At 33.2% G+C, this 18,754-nt stretch overlaps 1 protein-coding gene across 26 annotated transcripts in view; it reads right to left on the bottom strand.

Annotated features, from left to right (window-relative positions):
• The window catches only part of LOC126844212 (twitchin), a 72,270-nt gene that overhangs the window by 37,663 nt on the left and 15,853 nt on the right, over positions 1-18,754 (bottom strand). For 4 of the 26 annotated variants that reach the window (XM_050582184.1, XM_050582183.1, XM_050582186.1 and 1 more), the window contains 53 exons: positions 17,627-17,762; positions 17,334-17,537; positions 16,493-16,794; positions 15,987-16,207; positions 15,606-15,917; positions 15,436-15,526; positions 15,171-15,343; positions 14,922-15,095; positions 13,193-13,272; positions 12,940-13,106; positions 12,817-12,851; positions 12,685-12,741; positions 12,501-12,569; positions 11,955-12,020; positions 11,767-11,853; positions 11,539-11,595; positions 11,299-11,376; positions 11,078-11,155; positions 10,585-10,719; positions 10,437-10,505; positions 9,455-9,523; positions 9,321-9,389; positions 9,191-9,259; positions 8,728-8,790; positions 8,587-8,655; positions 8,443-8,511; positions 8,309-8,377; positions 8,170-8,235; positions 8,030-8,098; positions 7,901-7,969; positions 7,747-7,836; positions 7,623-7,679; positions 7,486-7,554; positions 7,002-7,070; positions 6,871-6,939; positions 6,741-6,809; positions 6,596-6,664; positions 6,318-6,389; positions 5,817-5,879; positions 5,601-5,669; positions 5,365-5,436; positions 5,211-5,285; positions 5,006-5,071; positions 4,839-4,943; positions 4,294-4,479; positions 3,584-3,628; positions 3,228-3,266; positions 1,653-1,865; positions 1,424-1,595; positions 1,215-1,351; positions 1,001-1,126; positions 781-925; positions 220-504 (listed from right to left, as the gene is read on the bottom strand). In XM_050582184.1, the coding sequence (XP_050438141.1) occupies positions 220-504; positions 781-925; positions 1,001-1,126; positions 1,215-1,351; positions 1,424-1,595; positions 1,653-1,865; positions 3,228-3,266; positions 3,584-3,628; positions 4,294-4,479; positions 4,839-4,943; positions 5,006-5,071; positions 5,211-5,285; positions 5,365-5,436; positions 5,601-5,669; positions 5,817-5,879; positions 6,318-6,389; positions 6,596-6,664; positions 6,741-6,809; positions 6,871-6,939; positions 7,002-7,070; positions 7,486-7,554; positions 7,623-7,679; positions 7,747-7,836; positions 7,901-7,969; positions 8,030-8,098; positions 8,170-8,235; positions 8,309-8,377; positions 8,443-8,511; positions 8,587-8,655; positions 8,728-8,790; positions 9,191-9,259; positions 9,321-9,389; positions 9,455-9,523; positions 10,437-10,505; positions 10,585-10,719; positions 11,078-11,155; positions 11,299-11,376; positions 11,539-11,595; positions 11,767-11,853; positions 11,955-12,020; positions 12,501-12,569; positions 12,685-12,741; positions 12,817-12,851; positions 12,940-13,106; positions 13,193-13,272; positions 14,922-15,095; positions 15,171-15,343; positions 15,436-15,526; positions 15,606-15,917; positions 15,987-16,207; positions 16,493-16,794; positions 17,334-17,537; positions 17,627-17,762 (5,634 nt within the window). Of the gene's footprint in view, positions 1-219; positions 505-780; positions 926-1,000; positions 1,127-1,214; positions 1,352-1,423; positions 1,596-1,652; positions 1,866-3,227; positions 3,267-3,583; positions 3,629-4,293; positions 4,480-4,838; positions 4,944-5,005; positions 5,072-5,210; positions 5,286-5,364; positions 5,437-5,600; positions 5,670-5,816; positions 5,880-6,317; positions 6,390-6,595; positions 6,665-6,740; positions 6,810-6,870; positions 6,940-7,001; positions 7,071-7,485; positions 7,555-7,622; positions 7,680-7,746; positions 7,837-7,900; positions 7,970-8,029; positions 8,099-8,169; positions 8,236-8,308; positions 8,378-8,442; positions 8,512-8,586; positions 8,656-8,727; positions 8,791-9,190; positions 9,260-9,320; positions 9,390-9,454; positions 9,524-10,436; positions 10,506-10,584; positions 10,720-11,077; positions 11,156-11,298; positions 11,377-11,538; positions 11,596-11,766; positions 11,854-11,954; positions 12,021-12,500; positions 12,570-12,684; positions 12,742-12,816; positions 12,852-12,939; positions 13,107-13,192; positions 13,273-13,351; positions 13,457-14,921; positions 15,096-15,170; positions 15,344-15,435; positions 15,527-15,605; positions 15,918-15,986; positions 16,208-16,492; positions 16,795-17,333; positions 17,538-17,626; positions 17,763-18,754 lie in introns of those variants that run through there. The other 22 variants (XM_050582190.1, XM_050582193.1, XM_050582189.1 and 19 more) reach the window with 20 other exon arrangements.

Raw genomic sequence — 18,754 nt, forward strand, 5'->3', positions numbered from 1 at the left:
CAAAATAATATGACAGTAGAGAGGGATCAAGCTAAGCTATTAAGTCTGATTGATGATATAAAGTAAATATAATGAGAGATGTATGAGAATAGGTAGATCGAGGAAATGAAGAAGCAGATAAAACAGTAAGAAGGGTAAAAAGGTCTAATTTTTATTGGCTTAAGTAAAAAAAACCTAACCCACCACCTGGTGGTCTATCATGTAAGAATCGATACATACCGACGATTTTGGCTGTAGTAGAAGTCTTGTCGTCTTGTTTTTCTATGCGACAATAATATTTGCCGCTGTCGGTGAGTTCGCAGTTCTTTATTGTTAAGCGGCAATTGCCACTCATGTCCTTCGAAATACTGTACTTTTCGCCTTCGGTCAGTTTCAATTTTTCTTTGTACCATCCGACAATGGCCATACTGCTGCTTACCGTACATTCCATATTGGTCTCGTGTCTAGTGTAACCGTCGGTTGTCGAATTCAATGGCCGGATAAACGTGTAAACCGGGTCCGGTTCTATAAGATTAACATGTTCACGATATGACATAATTTGTATTTTAATTATTGTATGTAGCTATTCTACTTTTAACTTTTATAGAACTTGCGAGCCTGGGAAAGTTAATGTATACAGAATAAATTCTTATTAACCTGGCCCATAGCTTTTAAAACTTAAAACCTATTTACTAATGCAATTTGTTTAAGCAAATACTCGTTGAAAAAATAATTTCATTATTACGTTATACAATTGGTTCAACAATTCAAATTTACATACTTCCTAAACATTTTAAGTACCTTCAACGTTGAGATAAGCGGTAGAACTTATTCCGCCTATTTCAATTGTATATTTTCCAGTATCATCTACTTTGGGTCCCGTTATAATCATTTGGTACACATCCCCTTCGTTTTTGAACTTGTACTTAGATCCAATAAATATTTCCTGAAAGAATAAAAAATCTCGATGAATGTTGTGTACTTCATTCAAAAATCATATACTTTTCGTTATTGGACTTACGTCTTTGCGTATAAACCATCTAGGTTTCGAATTAGGTTTTGAGAACACGGCTTCGAAAACCACTTTTTTGTCTTTGCCTTCTTTAGCGTACTGGTCGACCAGCGGCTTCAAGAACGATTCTTGTTTCTGAACAAGCGAATACACAAATAATTATCGCATATTATATTTTAATAATCACTGATAATATTATTTTTAGTTGGCATTCCGTCCTTACCCGTTCTACTTTCTTTAATGCCGGCACTGGTATTTCCGTTTCCTTGAGTTCGCCCCAATCAGGATCTCCCTTTTCTCTGTCCCATTTGGCGTACTTTCTTTTCTTCAACATGGCCCTGAAGTCCATACCGCTGGCGTCTGCAAAATACAATATTCGTCGTTCGTGTCAACAAACGTTTCTAAATGCAATTCATTATTATCGCCGTTTACCTGAAACGTATAATTGCATTTCGGCCGTATCGGAACCGTGCTTGTTGGTCACGGTCACCGTGTACTTTCCTTCGTCGTTTGGCTTGACTTTGCGCATGCAAAGGGTAATCGTGTTGGTTTCGCCGTCAGTGAGGAACTTGAACCGTCCCCCTTCTATGATTTCGGTAATGCCCTAAGCACACACATAGCAATTAACGCGGTTGCTTGTTAAAGTAATATTATATATTACTTTGTAGAACTTAAACGTAGGCGCTGGCGTGCCTTCCACCTGCACGGTTATGTAGCCGGTCTGATCTTCTATGGCCGAGTAGCTTTCGGCGACGTCCACAATCATTGGCGGTCCAACGGGGCCCACGTCCTTTAGAGGAGTCGAAGGTTTGTCGATTTTTTCTTCGAGCTCCGCAATGCTAGGACGTCGCATTTCCGTGCTAGGTCGACGACGCTGTAAGTTTAAATGTAAAGAAAAAACAAGTTAGAAAAACAAACGTTTTAAGTCACGCCAATTTATTGCCATTCACGTGGTGCTTTTCACATTGTATACCCACTACATCCGTTTTCTCAGCACAATGTTACATGTTCAAGACACCTTAGAAGATAATGCTAAGCTAATAAAAAATTATTTAACTACGGCTATGTCATTATGTACAAAAATTAATGTTGTGTTTAAAGACTAATACAATAAAATAGTATAACATAAAGTATTATTAATATGATTATTATGTACAATTTGTATATATATACAATTCGTTTGGACGAAATGTTAATGCGTTCTAACTAATAAATGAATACTATCAAGCAATCAAGTAGGTGCGCGTTTATTATTATGTACAACGGTCTTTTGATTAACTAATCTACTAATAGGATAGAATTGCATACATGTGTGTAAAAAGATAGCTTATAATGTACATAAATAAAATAAATAATGAGTTAATATCTATAATATGCTGAAAATTTAAAAAAAACTATATTCACTAAAACATTGCAAGCTTAAAATGTATAAATTACATATTTATATAAATAATGTAAAATGTAATACTCTAGAATATAAACTAACTACTTGAATTTTAGTAGATAACTTACAAATATGTATCCTTTAATTGTTTTGAAATATAATGTAGTTTAGAGACAAGTGTTATTTTCAAAGTTATAATCTTAGTTAGGTACACAATTTAAGAATCACACATTTGTGCCTAATTATTATTATCATTACTATTTACTACAAACTATTGCACACTTGCATGTCTAATTTCTATATTATCAGCGAACGAGATGATAGCTGTTAAATCTTAATTTTTATAATATTATTGTATCTTTATTTTCCATGTTTAGATAAATGTATTTTGGGTTTCATCATTAACGTTGGTAACTGATTTTTGTCGTAGGTAATACAAAGATAATATTAGATATTATACATATACATCAAAAGACAAGGTTGATAAAAATTTGTAAAATAAAGATGATACAGTTTATATGTTTTACAAAATAGAACACTATATTTTTTATTCTATAGTTCATATAATAGATAATATTTATACTTCAGTAACAATTACATATAATATAATTATGATTTTAATGTTTTTAGTTTCATTAGTAGTGTCGTTAGGGATTTTGCGGATTAACCGGTAATAACCAAACAAACGAGCACAGGACCAACACGACTTACCAAAGACGGACAAAAAAATAAATCCAAACTCGACGACACAAAAAATAAAAACAAAAAGGTTTAGACGGTACAAAAAACAAATAACAATTTCGGATATAGTGATAAAACTGTGATGAGGAAACAGTGTGAATGAAACCTCACCTTTTCATCAATAACCTGACCCGGCCGCAATTTTCCAACCTGCATAAACATAATGTAATTGAAAGCACTTTAAACAACAATTGCGGTTAACCAGAAGTAACCGGGGGAGACGACACAAAGACAACGAGACACAAAAATTATATTTGGAATTTCAATCGAAGTTCGATAACATTATTGTAATTATATGATATTATTGTTATTGTTTGTTTTTGACATCGCCAATAACACCCGTGGTGAACAAATGCCAAAACAGCCGATGAGGGTAGAAAACCATTGTTATGTTTCAGTTTTATTAATTAAAATACCACCAAAGAGACGCAATGCGAAAAGACAAATTGGATTTTCAACACCCTCACCTTTTTTTCTTCCAGGACCTCTCCGGGCCGTAATTTTCTATTTTCCTAAAATTAGACAATATTCAACATGTATTTTTCTAATCCCAAATTCGGTTTTCTTACAAATTCACAAACAATTCTAAGGAATCCTCAAATAGCGCGTGAAAATTATTATTCTATACCAGTTTTTCTTTTCACTGTAGATGCGACAATTATTATAGTCTTATATATTGCAAATACAGTTTCCATTGTTTAAATTTTTTTACACATTTATATTTTATCGTTTGGTTTTGATTTAATCGTAGTAGCATTACATTCGTTGTGTAATTCTTTTATGTATTCGGTATAGGTAACTCGGCTACAGTGAACTATATTATACTACATATTTCTATCTACTCTAAGGTTGCAATTACGAAGATTCAACACTAGATTATTGATTGTTATACTAATAATGAAAAAAATAAATGTAGTATGCATAAAAAGCTTTTGCGATACCTAATCGTTGGCGCAATTCGTTCATTAGAGCACCATTACGATTTGGAAAACAAAATGAAAAATGTTTCGTTCATTATATTATAATAATTTCACAATTCATTTTATACTAATAGATTTAGAGTGGTAAAGAAAGAAAACAAAGGGCGAGATGTCGTGAAATAAAGAGTTTGTGTTTGAAATAGAGAAATAAATGTATTTTCCTGGGTGACTGGAATTGCCGGACAGCCCATACTTACTTCGTCGCTGATAATCAAACTGGGACGACGTCCCTTGTCCTCAGGTGGAGGAATCAGAGATCCACGACGACCACTCGTCGATCCAGAGAGTCCCAAAGAACTCTTTCGGGAATCGCCTGGCGATTTGTCTCGAATCACTTCAATCTTAGGCGCTTCCGGCGCCTTGATTTCCGGTACACGACCGTGCTAAACATAAAAAATAGATGATATTTTTAATTGCTCAACGATAACCGAATGGTTTTCCATGTTTAATAAAATCATGTGAGACATCGAATATAAGTGCTGGTCACGGGTGATGGAAGTATTGGATGTTGGGCTGTAACTGGAAAAGCCATGCCTATTACCTGAGCTGTACTCGAATACTCGAATCGGCAGTCGAGTCGTAGTAAAAAATATGAAATTAACAATATTATCCCTTAAAAGCTCGACACCTATTTTGATTACTACCACACAATATTTCTATTCGATACATAATTGAATTCGGTCCCCGTCTTGACGCCTGTGATTAGAAATAGGAAGAAAGAATGATTTTGTTTGTAACTTACTCTAGTTTTCGGTTTGTCGTCCGGAGCATCAAAAGTGATGCTCGGCTGTTCTTGAATTGAACTTTCATCTTCAGACATAACGGAATAGTCGGCGACACTCACCTCCTGAACAAATTATTCGTTATACAGATGCAATTAGTGCTGTTTTTTTTATGGTAGGTACTTACCGGCGTTCGGTCGTCGATAGATTTTGTATCGTCGAACGAATCCTGCGGAGTTGTCAACCTTGTTCCCTGAGAAAAACGAATATTTTATACAATCGACAGAATATTCAAGTTACATTATTTTTAGATTTGTATTATTTTATTTAGAGCACAATATTACACATGTTAATTTAACATAATCAGTTAGCTCAGAGGTAAGAGTACTCACATTTGTTATTGACGGACGCATTTTCTTCTCTGGTTGAACAGGTTCAACATTTTCTTTTGGTGTCGGTACTTTCTTCTGAAAATATATAAAATCATTTAAACAGTTATTTACTGTTTCTATTTACGTTTCGGTTACATGATAGTATAATAATTACTTTAATAGAAGGTCTTTTTGCCTCAACATTCTTCTCATCTGTTTTTAAAGTTTTGTTTTCTGCGGTTGATTTCTAAATAATTATAAGAAAATGCGTAGTTAGCAATAACACGAATATAGGTTATTAGAAAAACATGTTATGATTATATTTTATACACATATACATTTTATTTTTAAAAATATATCTTCTTATTGTATTTGTTTTTTTATATACAAAAATAGCTACAATAAACTTACATTTAAGACAGACAAACGTCGAGGTCCGCCGATTTCAACAATCTCTACTGGCTTAGCTTCAGGTTGTTTCTAAATATATATATACACATATATGTTATAAATGCATTTTTTCTAACTACAATTTTACTCTAGCACACGCTCAGTATAAATAGTTACATTATCTATTATGCATGTAAACATATTAATAACGTTGACAGTTTAAAATCTATTACTTACTCTTAAAACCGGCCGAAGTTTTACCATGTCTCTGTGTGGTATTAGTATTTCATTTTTGGCATTCTAAATACATTGTAACAACTGGTTAAACTACATAATATCACACGAAATATTTCTACTATACAATTACACTAATGGTAGATACTGTATTATATCTTTGTCATAAGTAAAGATTTATTGCATATTAAACTACCTACAAATCTTCAAATTACAAATTACAACTAGCTACATAGAAAACTTACTTTACTGCAGGCTTATCGACTTCTAACCACCATTGCATCAGACATTTTAAATATTGTTTAAATATTAGGGCTTTTTAAAATGATAAGCTATTGTACGTTATAGTTTACAATAGTTATTCTAAAATTTATTTTAACATGAATAATTAGCATATTAGAATACTAGATTGAGAATTAGTACTAAAATACTTTTAGAATAATAGATTGATAAATATAATTTGAAAGTTGTGATTTTGTTAAGCATCTTTAAACGAAATCTTACTTTGACTAATGGCTGTTTTTTGTTTGCTGGTCTTTCATCGTCAGCAGACCCTAGTGTTGCATCACTGGCCTTCTAAAAACACAAAAAATTCAATACTTCTACCTACATGCAGTATATCACATGCAGGTTAGTCCTAAATAAGTAATACAACTATTGTTACTTTTATAACGCTTATTTAAAACAGCAATGTTATTATTTATGTAAGATTTTAAAAAAATATATAAATTTGTCTAATCGAAATATTCCCATCACTAATGACTACTAAATACTACACTTACTCTTACAGATGATCTTCGCCTACTATCGGTTTTATCAGTGTCAATATTTTCCAGAATGTCACTGGATTCCTAAATACACACATTGAAGGTATAGTCTAGCGTATTCTACATGATATACTAACAATGATTTCTTGCCATAGCTTACTTTAACAGATTGTCGTCGATTAACTTCTGGCTTATCGCTAACGGCCGGTTCTAGGGAGTCGGTAGGTTTCTAAACACATAAATGCCAACTATAGACTACTTAATGATACCGAATAACTTTTCATACTCACTTTAACCGATGGCGACGTCGTCAGGTATGTTTGGTCAGCTCCGACTGTTTCTACTGTATCAGTATTTTTCTAAAGGCACACACACAAACTATAATCTACTGTACTACTAAGTACATGAGTTATAACCTTACTTTTATCAATGAACGTCGTTTTATATCCGGTGTTTCGTCTCCGACCGATCTTACGTCATCGTTGGGTTTCTACAAAATACACCAAAACTGTATACTACTGCAAATTGGTCAGTAATGTTATGGAACAACACAGATTTTGCATTATCATTTTTGAATATTTGTACAGATGTTTTATTACAACCAAGTTGGAATCAAAAGCCAAGTTCATAATTTTATTAATAGGTATATTACTTTTTAGACATATTGTTTTTTTAATTAAATTTAATAATAATGACTTTCATTTCAACAAAATCTATTTTCCATCTTTACTATTAATAGCGTTATAAAACGAGTCCTGCAGACTATAAGCTCACTTTGACCAGAATTTGTCGCTTAATTTCTAGTTTCTCATTATTAACCGGTCCCAGTGTATAGCTGGGTTTCTATAAACGAAGTAATTCTAACTATAAACTACTCTATATGTGTGAATAGATTCATTACTTACTATAAATGACGGACGTCTCTTAGATTCTAGTGTATCGTCATCGACCTTTCCTAATGTGTCACTGGTCGTCTAAACATACAGGAAAGCTATACTGCTGTGCACTAAGGAATTGAATAACAAACATGTCCAGTACTTACTTTTACTGAAGCTCGTCGTTTCTCATCGCCAACTGGTCCCAGAGTATCGCTGGGTTTCTAGATATATACATGCTATCTATAAACTACTGTACATGCATACTCAACGATTTATTGTAATACTTACTGCATTCGACCAACGCCTTTGGTGTTCCAATGATCCTCGTTTCACATCTGGTTTATCATCATCAACCGGCTCCAGTGTATCGCTAGGTTTCTAGATACATTCATGTTAGCTATAGACTACTGTGCACAGGATTTAACTAAATAATACTACTTACTTTAACCGACGGACGTCTCGTAGTTTCCGGAGATTTGTCTTTCAATGTCTCTGAAGTTTCACGAGATGTCTATAAATACATTGTATCTATAAGCTACTGGATACACAGAACAATATACAAAGTACATACCTTTACTGATGTTCGACGGTTAACATCAGGTTTCTCATCATCGACCGGTTCCAGTATATCACTGGGTTTCTAAATACATATATCCAAACTATAGACTACCTACTTAATTTACAGAGAGTAAGCTAAATAAATATATATACTTTTACTGATGTTCGTCGTCTTACAAATGATTCCTCGTCGACCGATTCAAGGGTATCAGTAGGTTTCTAAATATATAATATACAAGCGATCTATATACTACTGACTACTGTATAGAAATAAGTAAAGATTAATATTTACTTGAACTGAAGCACGTCTCTTAGTCTCTGCTAATTCTTCATCATTTGATTTCAGTGTTTCACTGGTTGTCTAAAGGTACACAAAGGTATAAGAACTACTGAGTACAAGTGCACGTAAACGGTTTGTTAACTTACTTTTACTGAAGTTCGCCTTCTTACTTCAGGTTCCTTATCGCCAACCAGTCCCAGAGTATCACTAGGTCTCTAAACACACATATTTTAACTATACTCTACTGTACTATATATGCCACTTAATACTAAAAACGTATAACAGCATACCTTTACCGATAGTCGTCTCTTAGTTTCCGGTACATCGTCTTCTGTGGTGTCTAAGGTGTCAGTAGTTTTCTAAATATATACATAATTTATAATTATATCAAATCTATTAAATAGCGTGCTCAAGAGGTTGGTTATACTTACTGACGACAGCTGTTTAGTATTGGGTTTATCCTCGTCGACAGATTTTAGGGTATCACTAGGTTTCTGTATTATATACATTTTTACATTTTAGACTAGGTACTTTGTTATGAGATAAATCGACCCAGTTCATGCAAAACACATTAAGTCCAAAGTCGTCGTTTTCAAGATTATTAGAGTACAATAAATAACCACAGACAAGTACTACAAGTAGATATCACCATATAGTATCAATGTTGTTGTAAAAATTATGTTCAAGAAATTTGAATTGCAATTAAACGAAATAGCAATTTAAGATGAAGAAAAAAGTTATTTCATAAAGGAAAATGTTTAAGTTATTCATTTTTAAACTCTCATTTTCGAAAATGACGATTTTGGGCTTGCATCAACGGGGTTGATATATATTTTGTATATATATATATATATTGTATGTACACATTTTTTATTAGGTAATGTTAGTGCTTACTTTTACCGATGGACGTCGCCTAGTTTCTACCGCCTCGTCTTCTATATTATCTAGTGCATCAGCGGTTTTCTAAAGACACATGCAATGTATAGACTACTTTGTACGTAAAATAAGTAAATTGTTTACTTACCTTCACAGATGATCGTCGTCTAACCTCGAGCTTTTCGTCCTCAACCGTTCCAAACGTGTCGCTGGTTTTCTAATGATATACAAATTATATCAATACTACATATCTACATTTGTTGAAGGTAATTGCAAACTTACTTTGATCGATGTTCGGCGTTTAACTTCTTGATTTTCGTCATCGACTGAGCCAAGTATATCACTGGGTTTCTAAATATAAGTATGCAAAGTTAAACATCAACAATATTTACAGAAAAAAAATTTAAGCACATACTCGTAAGAATAAAATGGATTTCCTTACACAAACGTTATCTAATTCATATTTTTTAAAAAGATTATGACTGATACTCTAATTGTCATTAGTGTTTTATTAATCTCTAATTTTTAACTATTATAACTCATTTTTAGAGTTTGGTATTACGTGGACTAAAATATAATAATCTTGAATAAGATGTAACCAGCAATTATAACTCTCACTTATAGATGTGAAATATGAAAACGACAAAAGTAACATAAAGAAGACTACAGAACAACATTTTTTGACCAGTCATTGATAATAGAAAAAATGAATTGAGAAGGAAGTTCACAAATAACTACACAAAGAAATGGGATTAGCGCCAGTAACTAGCTACATAAAATGCCATATGACAAATAAGATGACTTCGAGGGACATGTAAAGATGGTAACTAAGTATGAGATAATAAGTATAGTAATGGAATGGAAACCCAAAGAAAAGAGGCCACGATATGTAGTAGAAAAATATCTTAAACGCTAGGAGTGCAAGATTGGTAGGTAATAGATCAAGAATAGAGGAACCTGGAGTGATGGCGGTAAAAACTCTTAGAGAGTAATAGGTGCTAGAATAGGAAAGTAAAAGCTTGATCATGTCTTAACTGTTATTATTATTCTATTATATTAATCTTTAGCTATGATGAGTCTAATATGATCCAGATAAAAATATTCCTAGTAATCATGACCAAATATGCATTAAAGTGATTGTTTATCAGAAAAATCGGAAATCAGCTATCCGCTTTTACAGTGTTATGTTGATATTGTACTGGAAATTCAATGCTAACAATTTGCTATTAACTCATGTATAAACTCATGCAAAACAGCAACTTACTTTTACCGACGGTTGTCTCTTAATATCTGACTTGTTAGTTTCAAACGTTTCAATAGTTTCGGAGGTCGTCTAAATACACACATACATATTTCTGTAGTTTATAGTTTACTTATTTACAAGGACGTTAAGAATTGGAATCTAAACATACTTTCATCGAAGAGTTTCTTCTCCTCAACGGAGTTTCGTTAATACTCGATTCGGGAGAGGAGGAACTGTTATCATCATCATCGTCTACTTCCATAACTTCGTCGTGGTTATTAATAGTATTTTCTTTAGAAGTTTTCTATTATGTTATTAAAAATAAATTAAGTATATAAAAATGATCTAACTTTTAAACAACATGGCGGGACTATTGATTTAGATATTGAGAATACTATTACACGATGATAAACGGTTACTTTTTATGGTTTTACATGCTAACTATAAGTTTTTCCTTATTTTGTGAAATATGTATAATTATCTACTTTCTATCGGATGTCAACTAACTACTAAATAAAATCAAAATTTGCTTAAATGTTAAACACAACGGAGAGCGAATGTTAGGATAAGAACTTTTCTACATGATAGGAATGAAAAAAACAAATTAACTAATAAAAAAAAAGTGGAAAATTTCTAAAGACAAAAGTTATGACTGTACTTACTTTTAAAACTGAGGTCCGACGATGACCTGATGTCTGTTCTTCTTCAACTGGTTCGACCGTTTCGCCATCGGTTGTTTTCTAAAAATGACACGCCGGGTACAAACAAATAAATATTTACAAAATTCTACTTTCACTAGAATACCGAAACTTAATGTTTTATAAAAATCATAATATATACAATTCGAAGTCATTTTATTGGGTATTTTTAAGTTGACACTCACTTTTAAAACAGATGAGCGACGTGATCCTATTTGTATTTCTTTTTCGGGTGAAGCAATACTATCGTCGTCAGTTTTTTTCTATATACAGATTAGAATAGCACAAAAAAAAAAAGATATATACACAAAATATTCATACATATGTACAGTAGGGTTTGGATACAAGAAATATCCGAGTATGTACAGAGGAAACACAAAAAACTAATAACCTACTTGATTCACAAATAAACGGTTTGTACTTACTTTTAATATTTTCTTCTTTTCGCCTGTTTTATTCTCCGATTTATCTTTAACCGATTTCTACACATAAAAACAGTTGATACAGTTAACTATATATTGTTCAAGGAGTGCTGAAATTCCAATTTTTTGAAAGAGTTTGGAAACCCACATTATACCCACTCAACATTTTATTTTGCAATACATTTGTGTAACTCGCATATTGTAGTTAGATATATCAATGAACTGACTTACTTTTAACACTGACGACCGACGTCTTTCTTGAAGTTTGTTCTCAGTGTCTTCCGTAATAGAGGTTTCACTTTCCTTTTTTTCCATTTTCTTTGAAAAAACAAGATTTAAATTTTGTTTAGTTAAATCTGTCTAGTGGATATATTTTTATACTAATAAATAAATAATAGATAGTATTAATTATTTTGTACCTTTAAAATCGAAGAGCGTCTTCTTGTCTCCGTTACTTCTGTTGTCGAAGAAGTCTCATTAATTTTCTGAAAATGTAATGGAATATCAATAATATTTCAAAAATATAATACTTTTAATCTAATAATTTATCAAGTGATTTCCTGACAAGACGTCGTGGCCGAGAGGGTACCGCGGCAGTGTTTCTACGCTCTAGCCGTGGTTCGAATCTCGGTTGCTGGCCGTTTTTATAGCTGGGTGGGACAACCGTCAAGGGAGAGAAATGACCACCCGACTAGAGCAACGGGAAACCACCGCACCATAACCACTTCCCCAGGATTGTAACTCTTGAATCTAGTAGACAAGTAGTCTCTAATAGTCTCTAGGTTAGGTTCCTGACGAGATGCCGGGATAAGATATTTTTTTGTTAAAAAAGATTCGATAACACATGCAATTAATTGACCATAGTTAACTGTAACTATTAATTAATTATAGTTAATGAAGTTGCCTACAATGGCAGATAGCTGAGTTGCTTTCAAGTAGTCATTTTTTTTTTATAAAAATGTTACCTTTAATATAGAAGCTCTACGTTTCTCTTCTGGTGGTGCATCTTCACTCTCTTCAGTCTCCAACGTTTTCTAACAAAACAATAAATATCAAATCGTGAATTCGTCCGATGAATTTGGTGTATTATACAAAACTGCAAGTGCCCTAATCATCTATAAGAAGTACAATGCATAATATTTGTATTACCTTAGATGCCGCGATAGAAGATTTTCGCTTGATAGTCTTTTCTTTGGTTTCTTCTTTCTATAATTTTAGAAATACGAATACGGATTTTAGAAATGCCAATAAGATTATTATTTAGTTTTAATTTTATATTACCTCTTCTTCTTCTTCTTTGTCCACTTCCATTTTTTCTAAAGAAATATAAGAAACAACGAACAGTATAGTAGTCAAATGCTAACATATCGAATGAAAAATGATGAAAATTTCTATTTTATATACCTGAGACATCAAGTTCAGCATACGATTCATCACTTCCCAGATAGTTTCTGAATAAAATTTTGTACCTGCCACTATGTGATAATTTCGTGTTGGTAATTACCAAGCTCGCTCGTTTGCCATCAAAGCTAATAACTGTATCCGTTGATTCTCTGACTACGACCGAATTTCTAGTTATCAAAAAACAATTGTATTAAGTTTTTGAACACATGGTGTTTACAATAAGGTTATTTAGTTTAGTCATTAGTTTACTTACTTGTACCACGTGACAGTGACCTTTTTGTCAATTTTCGTTAATGTGGAAACGAATTCAATTCTATCTCCTAATACAGCAGTCTTTGTAAAAAAAAATTTCTTGTCAAAATTAACGTTCGACGCTTATAACAGTATAATATTTTAATCATTAGATACTCACTCGAAAATAGCTCCAAAATATAGCATTAGAACAGCGATAAATGTGAGTAGTTATTATAGCTAAAAAACAACTTTTTTCTTCAATAAGCATTTTGTACATACACATTTTGTACGACCTAATTTACCGCTCACAGAAATAAAATGGCGTACAGCGAACAATTTGACTCACAATACTATTATTAAAAATATAACGGAACTAGTTTAACTAAATTAAGCGTTAAATAATATAATAATTTAATATGACTTTTTTAAATTTAAGTCATGGCAAAACATTGCATTGCCATTTATTGACAGTTGTAGATAGAAACACTACAAACAAATTACAAGTAATGCAACAATTATTTACTGCATTAATCGTTTATTGGCGGCAATATTTTAGTACCTTATACCTGAGAAAGAGCCATTTGCAAAATATATTATTTAGGAGATACGTTTGGAAAAGGAGTAGTTAAATTATTGATATTGAATAACGAATGTATCCCAAAATTGTAGCAGATAATAATATTTTATCATAATAAATACACTATTAAAGAACGATAATGACATATACCTAATATTTATTGATAGTGGTGCTTATCACATCTGTACGATTGTATAACATTTGTTCACGCCACAACCGCGTTACTACGGTTTCTTAAATAACATGTTATAAATAACGTTAGAGCAGCAGACTCGCAATATGCCTTGAAAAATGCTCATGAATATATTTTGAACCGTGCCGTATCCTCTTAAATAGTATCAAAACTAAATAGTAATGGAAAAGGACGTAGCAGATGATTTGAATTCTAGAGAGGAAACTCTAAGGAATGTGAAAAATATGAGGCGTGTACCGAACAAAGATGCAGATTTCAAGTGGATGATGTTTCAAGACGAACTGGAAAAAGACCAAGAGAGAAACCCGGAAGTGGACGATTGGTCTATGTACGATGGTCAATATCCTCGTGTAGGCCCGTTTATGTTCTACAGAAATAAAACGCCAAAAGACAAAAACGAATAGAGAAATGCAAAATTCATCAACGAAAACAATAATAAATTAAAAATGTCATCTCCTTAATAACGCTCTTTTTTTATTTTATTTTTTTATCGTAGGGCGTTTTGACCGAGGTAGGCTCTATTAGGGCCTAGTTCGTTCGCCGAGTGTGCGCAGGACATTTCTACCATATACTCTAATCTTCTATTTCATCTTCCAGCCAGAACCGCACTTGATTCTTGGGTGAAGTATAGTCTCTGTAATATTAAATTTGTACGAGCCCGAAAAAGACCTATCCAATTCAATCCCGTGTTGAAGGATAATGCCCATAATATCCATCCTGAAATCCATCTATGTTTCCAGAGAAACATAAGAGAAAAAATGATTTTAATATTTTACCTGATAGCATCCTGACGTTCCTGTAGGGGTTTGAATGGAAATATTATTAACGTTGATGTGTTCAATGTTAGGTTTTGAGGAAATAGAGTGCAGATTTAGATTTTAGGGTATATATTTGGCAAATGGTTTTGGACGTTACACATTGTGTTATTTTAAGTACGTTAACAGAGCCACAAACATGCGAAGAAATGAATAGACTTACAATGGGCTGGAGTTTTTGACCAATAGTCGGTTTTTCTTCTTTGTCTTCAGCGACTTCTTTGACTTCGATAGGCGTGGATACTGCCTCGCCCTTCTCGTTTTTAGCGATCAAATTGTATACACCTTTGTCGGTGGTAGAAGCGTTTTTCACTTCCAATTTGACCACGTACTCTCCCTGTTAAAAAAAATAAAAAACGAATTGTGTTTAAAATACATTTAACGCTTGGAAGTATTTAGTCATCGTTATTACGTCCTTAACACGTTCGATTATCGTTTGCCTTGAAACGTTGTCTCTGATCACGGTGTTGTCTTTCTTCCAAGTGCATTGGGGCTCGAAAATGGACTGGATGCGACACTCAATGACAACGTTTTTGGTTCTTGATATTGTGACAACACGTGGGACTTCTTTGATCACAGGTATTACTAGGGAACAATATTAAATGAGACAATATTTAATCCAAGTAGATATACAGCAAAGAGACGACCGTCGTGCCACATAATCATCTTTCACTTACTTTCAATATTGAGTGTTAAATTCGCATTCAGTTCACCATTCCCGTTTTTTATACTACACTTGTATAAACCAGTATCCTCTTTACCCGGGTTCTAGGAAATACAAATCGATTTTCGCCATTTAAAAACAAACTCAATAACAACTATATCACGTTTGCAAAAGCGATAATACCTTTAACTCTAAACAAATGTAATACGAATCCGCTCTATCCTCGACTCTCCAAGAAATCTTTGAGGTCTGGCTGAGTACCTTTCCGTCGTGGTACCATACAACTTCAGGTTTGGGATTAGCCTTCACCGTGCAATCCATTACGATAAGTTTACCGTTCTCCTTTGACTGAATCCTTGGTTTCACCAAGAATGTAGGAGGATCGCCCTCCTGTTCCGGTTCGGTTTCGATGTTCAAGTTTAAGTTGGCGTTGCTCTCGCCGTGTTCGTTTTGAACATGACACCTGTAGGTACCGCTATCAGGGCCAATCGGGTCCTGAACAAATTGTAACACGGTAATGTTATTTATTGATTTGTAAAATCCACATGGGTGTTTTGACTTCACCTGTATGAGCAAAAGCACTTCGTATGTGTTGTCTTCTCCGTTTACTTTCATTGTGATTTTGGACGTCTCCGTTACCACTTTTGTGCCTTTGTACCACGTTACTTCTGGTTTAGGATTCGCCTGGCACTTGCATCTGAGCGTGATCAGTGTACCGGACTCGTTGGGAATAATTCTAGGTTTCTCGATAAACGATGGCGCCATCCCAGAACCAGCATCACCACCTGTAAACAAAAAATCAAAACAAACGTGTCAAACAACTCGGACCCGAGCGGTTCGGATATCATTCGAAAATCGTCATCGTTTGTCTCTACCTACCACTAAAAAATGGTCACAACATCGTTTTATTATACCTGAATTATGTTATACGACGTGTCTAAGGTATAGTTTAGGATAGCATGCGCAGGGTGTTCGGGTGGAGTTAATGGGTGAAACAGTGATGTGTTGTTTACAGTTAAATCCTACGGGTGCTCGTCACAAACACAATATTTTCGGGGGGATATAAATACCTTGGAAGTTTAATGATATGTTTGCATTGCTTTCGCCGTATACGTTGCAAGCGTTACAGCGGTAATTTCCACCATCCTCTTTGGTAGGATTGGTTATTTCTAATCTAAGTAAGTATACGTCTTTGCCGATAGTCTTTTTCGACATTTTAATGCGTCCGGTATCCAATAAAAGTTTGGACGCTTGATACCAGTTGATTTCAGGAATAGGGTTGGCTTCGAGTTCGCATTCCATAACCAGAACATCGCCTTCTTGGTGTATTACAGGTTTCTTCGGGAATCTCGGTTGCTTTTCTTCCGGTATTCTAAACATATATAAACACCATTTTCTGAGTCTAAATATATTACACATTGAACATAGTTTAACAGTAGGTACTAACCGTTAGTATACATGCAACTTGATATCACATTGAAATAGTCATACACATACATTAAAATACTTAGCTATAAGAACGTTAGTAAGTAGAATTTTAGATCATTATAACTTTGAAGTACAAGAAGTTATTTAAAATAAAAATGAAAAGTAATGTACAATACAAATTTGAGGATAAGTTTTGTTGAGGACAATTTTTCGCAACAAACTCGCGTTATTAAATATAATTAATCCTGGAGGGGGGGGGGGTTAAATTAAAGAAACACAAACAATGCACATAGTTATTGTTGCAAAAATTATAATTGTAATGCAAATTATATACTAGATTAACAACCCTTTGTTTTTCTGTCAACATTTCTCTGCCTATCAACGATGTTATTATTGTAAGTATGTAAGTAAATAAGTAAATAAAACAGAAGACAGTAGATATCTCTACGTCTTTGAAATGCCAATCAATTCGTTTGTACTTACTTGAGCTGGCCCGTTTCGTCGTGTAAGTTCAATATGACTGCAGCAACGCACTTTCCGTGCTTATTGTTTGCTTCGGCTTTGTACTCTCCACCGTCGGCCACCTCGGTGTTTTTTATCTGTAGCCTGGCCAGATAGTACAGTTTTTGGTCTATATCCAGTGACGAGGAATACTTACTACCCGATATCGGTTTTTTACCGTGGTACCTAAATGTAAAAAAAAAAAAAAAATACGAAAGAATTAAAGCATAACTGTCGGTTGGAAAAGAAAAACGACCTGTTTCGGTCGTACTCACCACTGGACTGTCGGCTTAGGGTCTCCCACCAAACGACATTCTATTATAACATTATTACTATCTTCAGTCTGTGTAATTATGGGCCTTTCGGTAAACGTGGGTTTAATCCCATCTTCAGGTACAGGGGCTTCGTCACCTAAAGTGAAAACTTACTAAAAACCTACGGTTCGTCACTGTTGTACTTAAATTTTACACAGTACGTCGCTATATTTAAAATTGTATAGTAGTATCGTAGATTAGGTTTATAACATCAATAGTCTTAGTACTATTATTATCATTATTATTTTTTTTTTTTGTAACATTAATAAATGTCATTTTGATAATATTAAATAAAAAGTGGGTGAATGGGTCCTTAACCAAATGGAGAGTCGCGCGTTTGTTCTATTCATTTTTGTGATATTTATTACATATTATGGTAAACGATCATTCACATTTATAATATTTAAAATTAAATTCAGACTTCGAGACAACTTCAAAAATCACACACACACAACTAATTCAAATATAAACTCAAAAAAAAAAATTACAAATCTACGTCAAAACTTTTCTAAATAAGTGAGTAATAATATTATTAGGTTAAATAATTTATTTATAAATTATTAGTGTTGTTTTTAAAGAAAATTAACGGGATTATTATTATCATTTTGACTTTCTATTTTTGATAGACGTTCTACACAAAATCCAATAGTGTTTTAAAAATAACATTTATAGTCTGCTTATGAACGCCAATTGCCAGTAGTGCTATTCTTGGCATTAGTAGCGGTCCACGAGAAATAAGATACATTCTATTATAACCACTACAAAAAAAAAACTACCGTTTTTTTAAGTTATTATTGTGTTAGTATATTATCTCTATAAAATTTTTCCCCGTCAGCGAGACGATCTACGCCATGTCAACTTTGTTAAGTTGATACGTTAAAAAAGTTGTTCTTATAGATATTCAAGTCAACTAAAAATGTTTAATTATCAAATTATCAGGAAAAATGAAAAACCGTAAAAACATTATGTGAAATTTTGTTGTACATTTGAATAATATAAATTTTTCTGGTGATCATTAATCAGAGTAATGATTATTGAAATTCTATACTTAGTTTGGAGACTGAGAGACTTATGCAATGACCGTTTCGT

This window comes from Adelges cooleyi, unplaced genomic scaffold, assembly GCF_023614345.1.
Source record: "Adelges cooleyi isolate 19-005CV unplaced genomic scaffold, UGA_ACOO_1.1 ACOO_flye_CR_arks_rails_tigmint_CR_PRNA_651, whole genome shotgun sequence".
Lineage (NCBI taxonomy): Eukaryota > Metazoa > Arthropoda > Insecta > Hemiptera > Adelgidae > Adelges > Adelges cooleyi.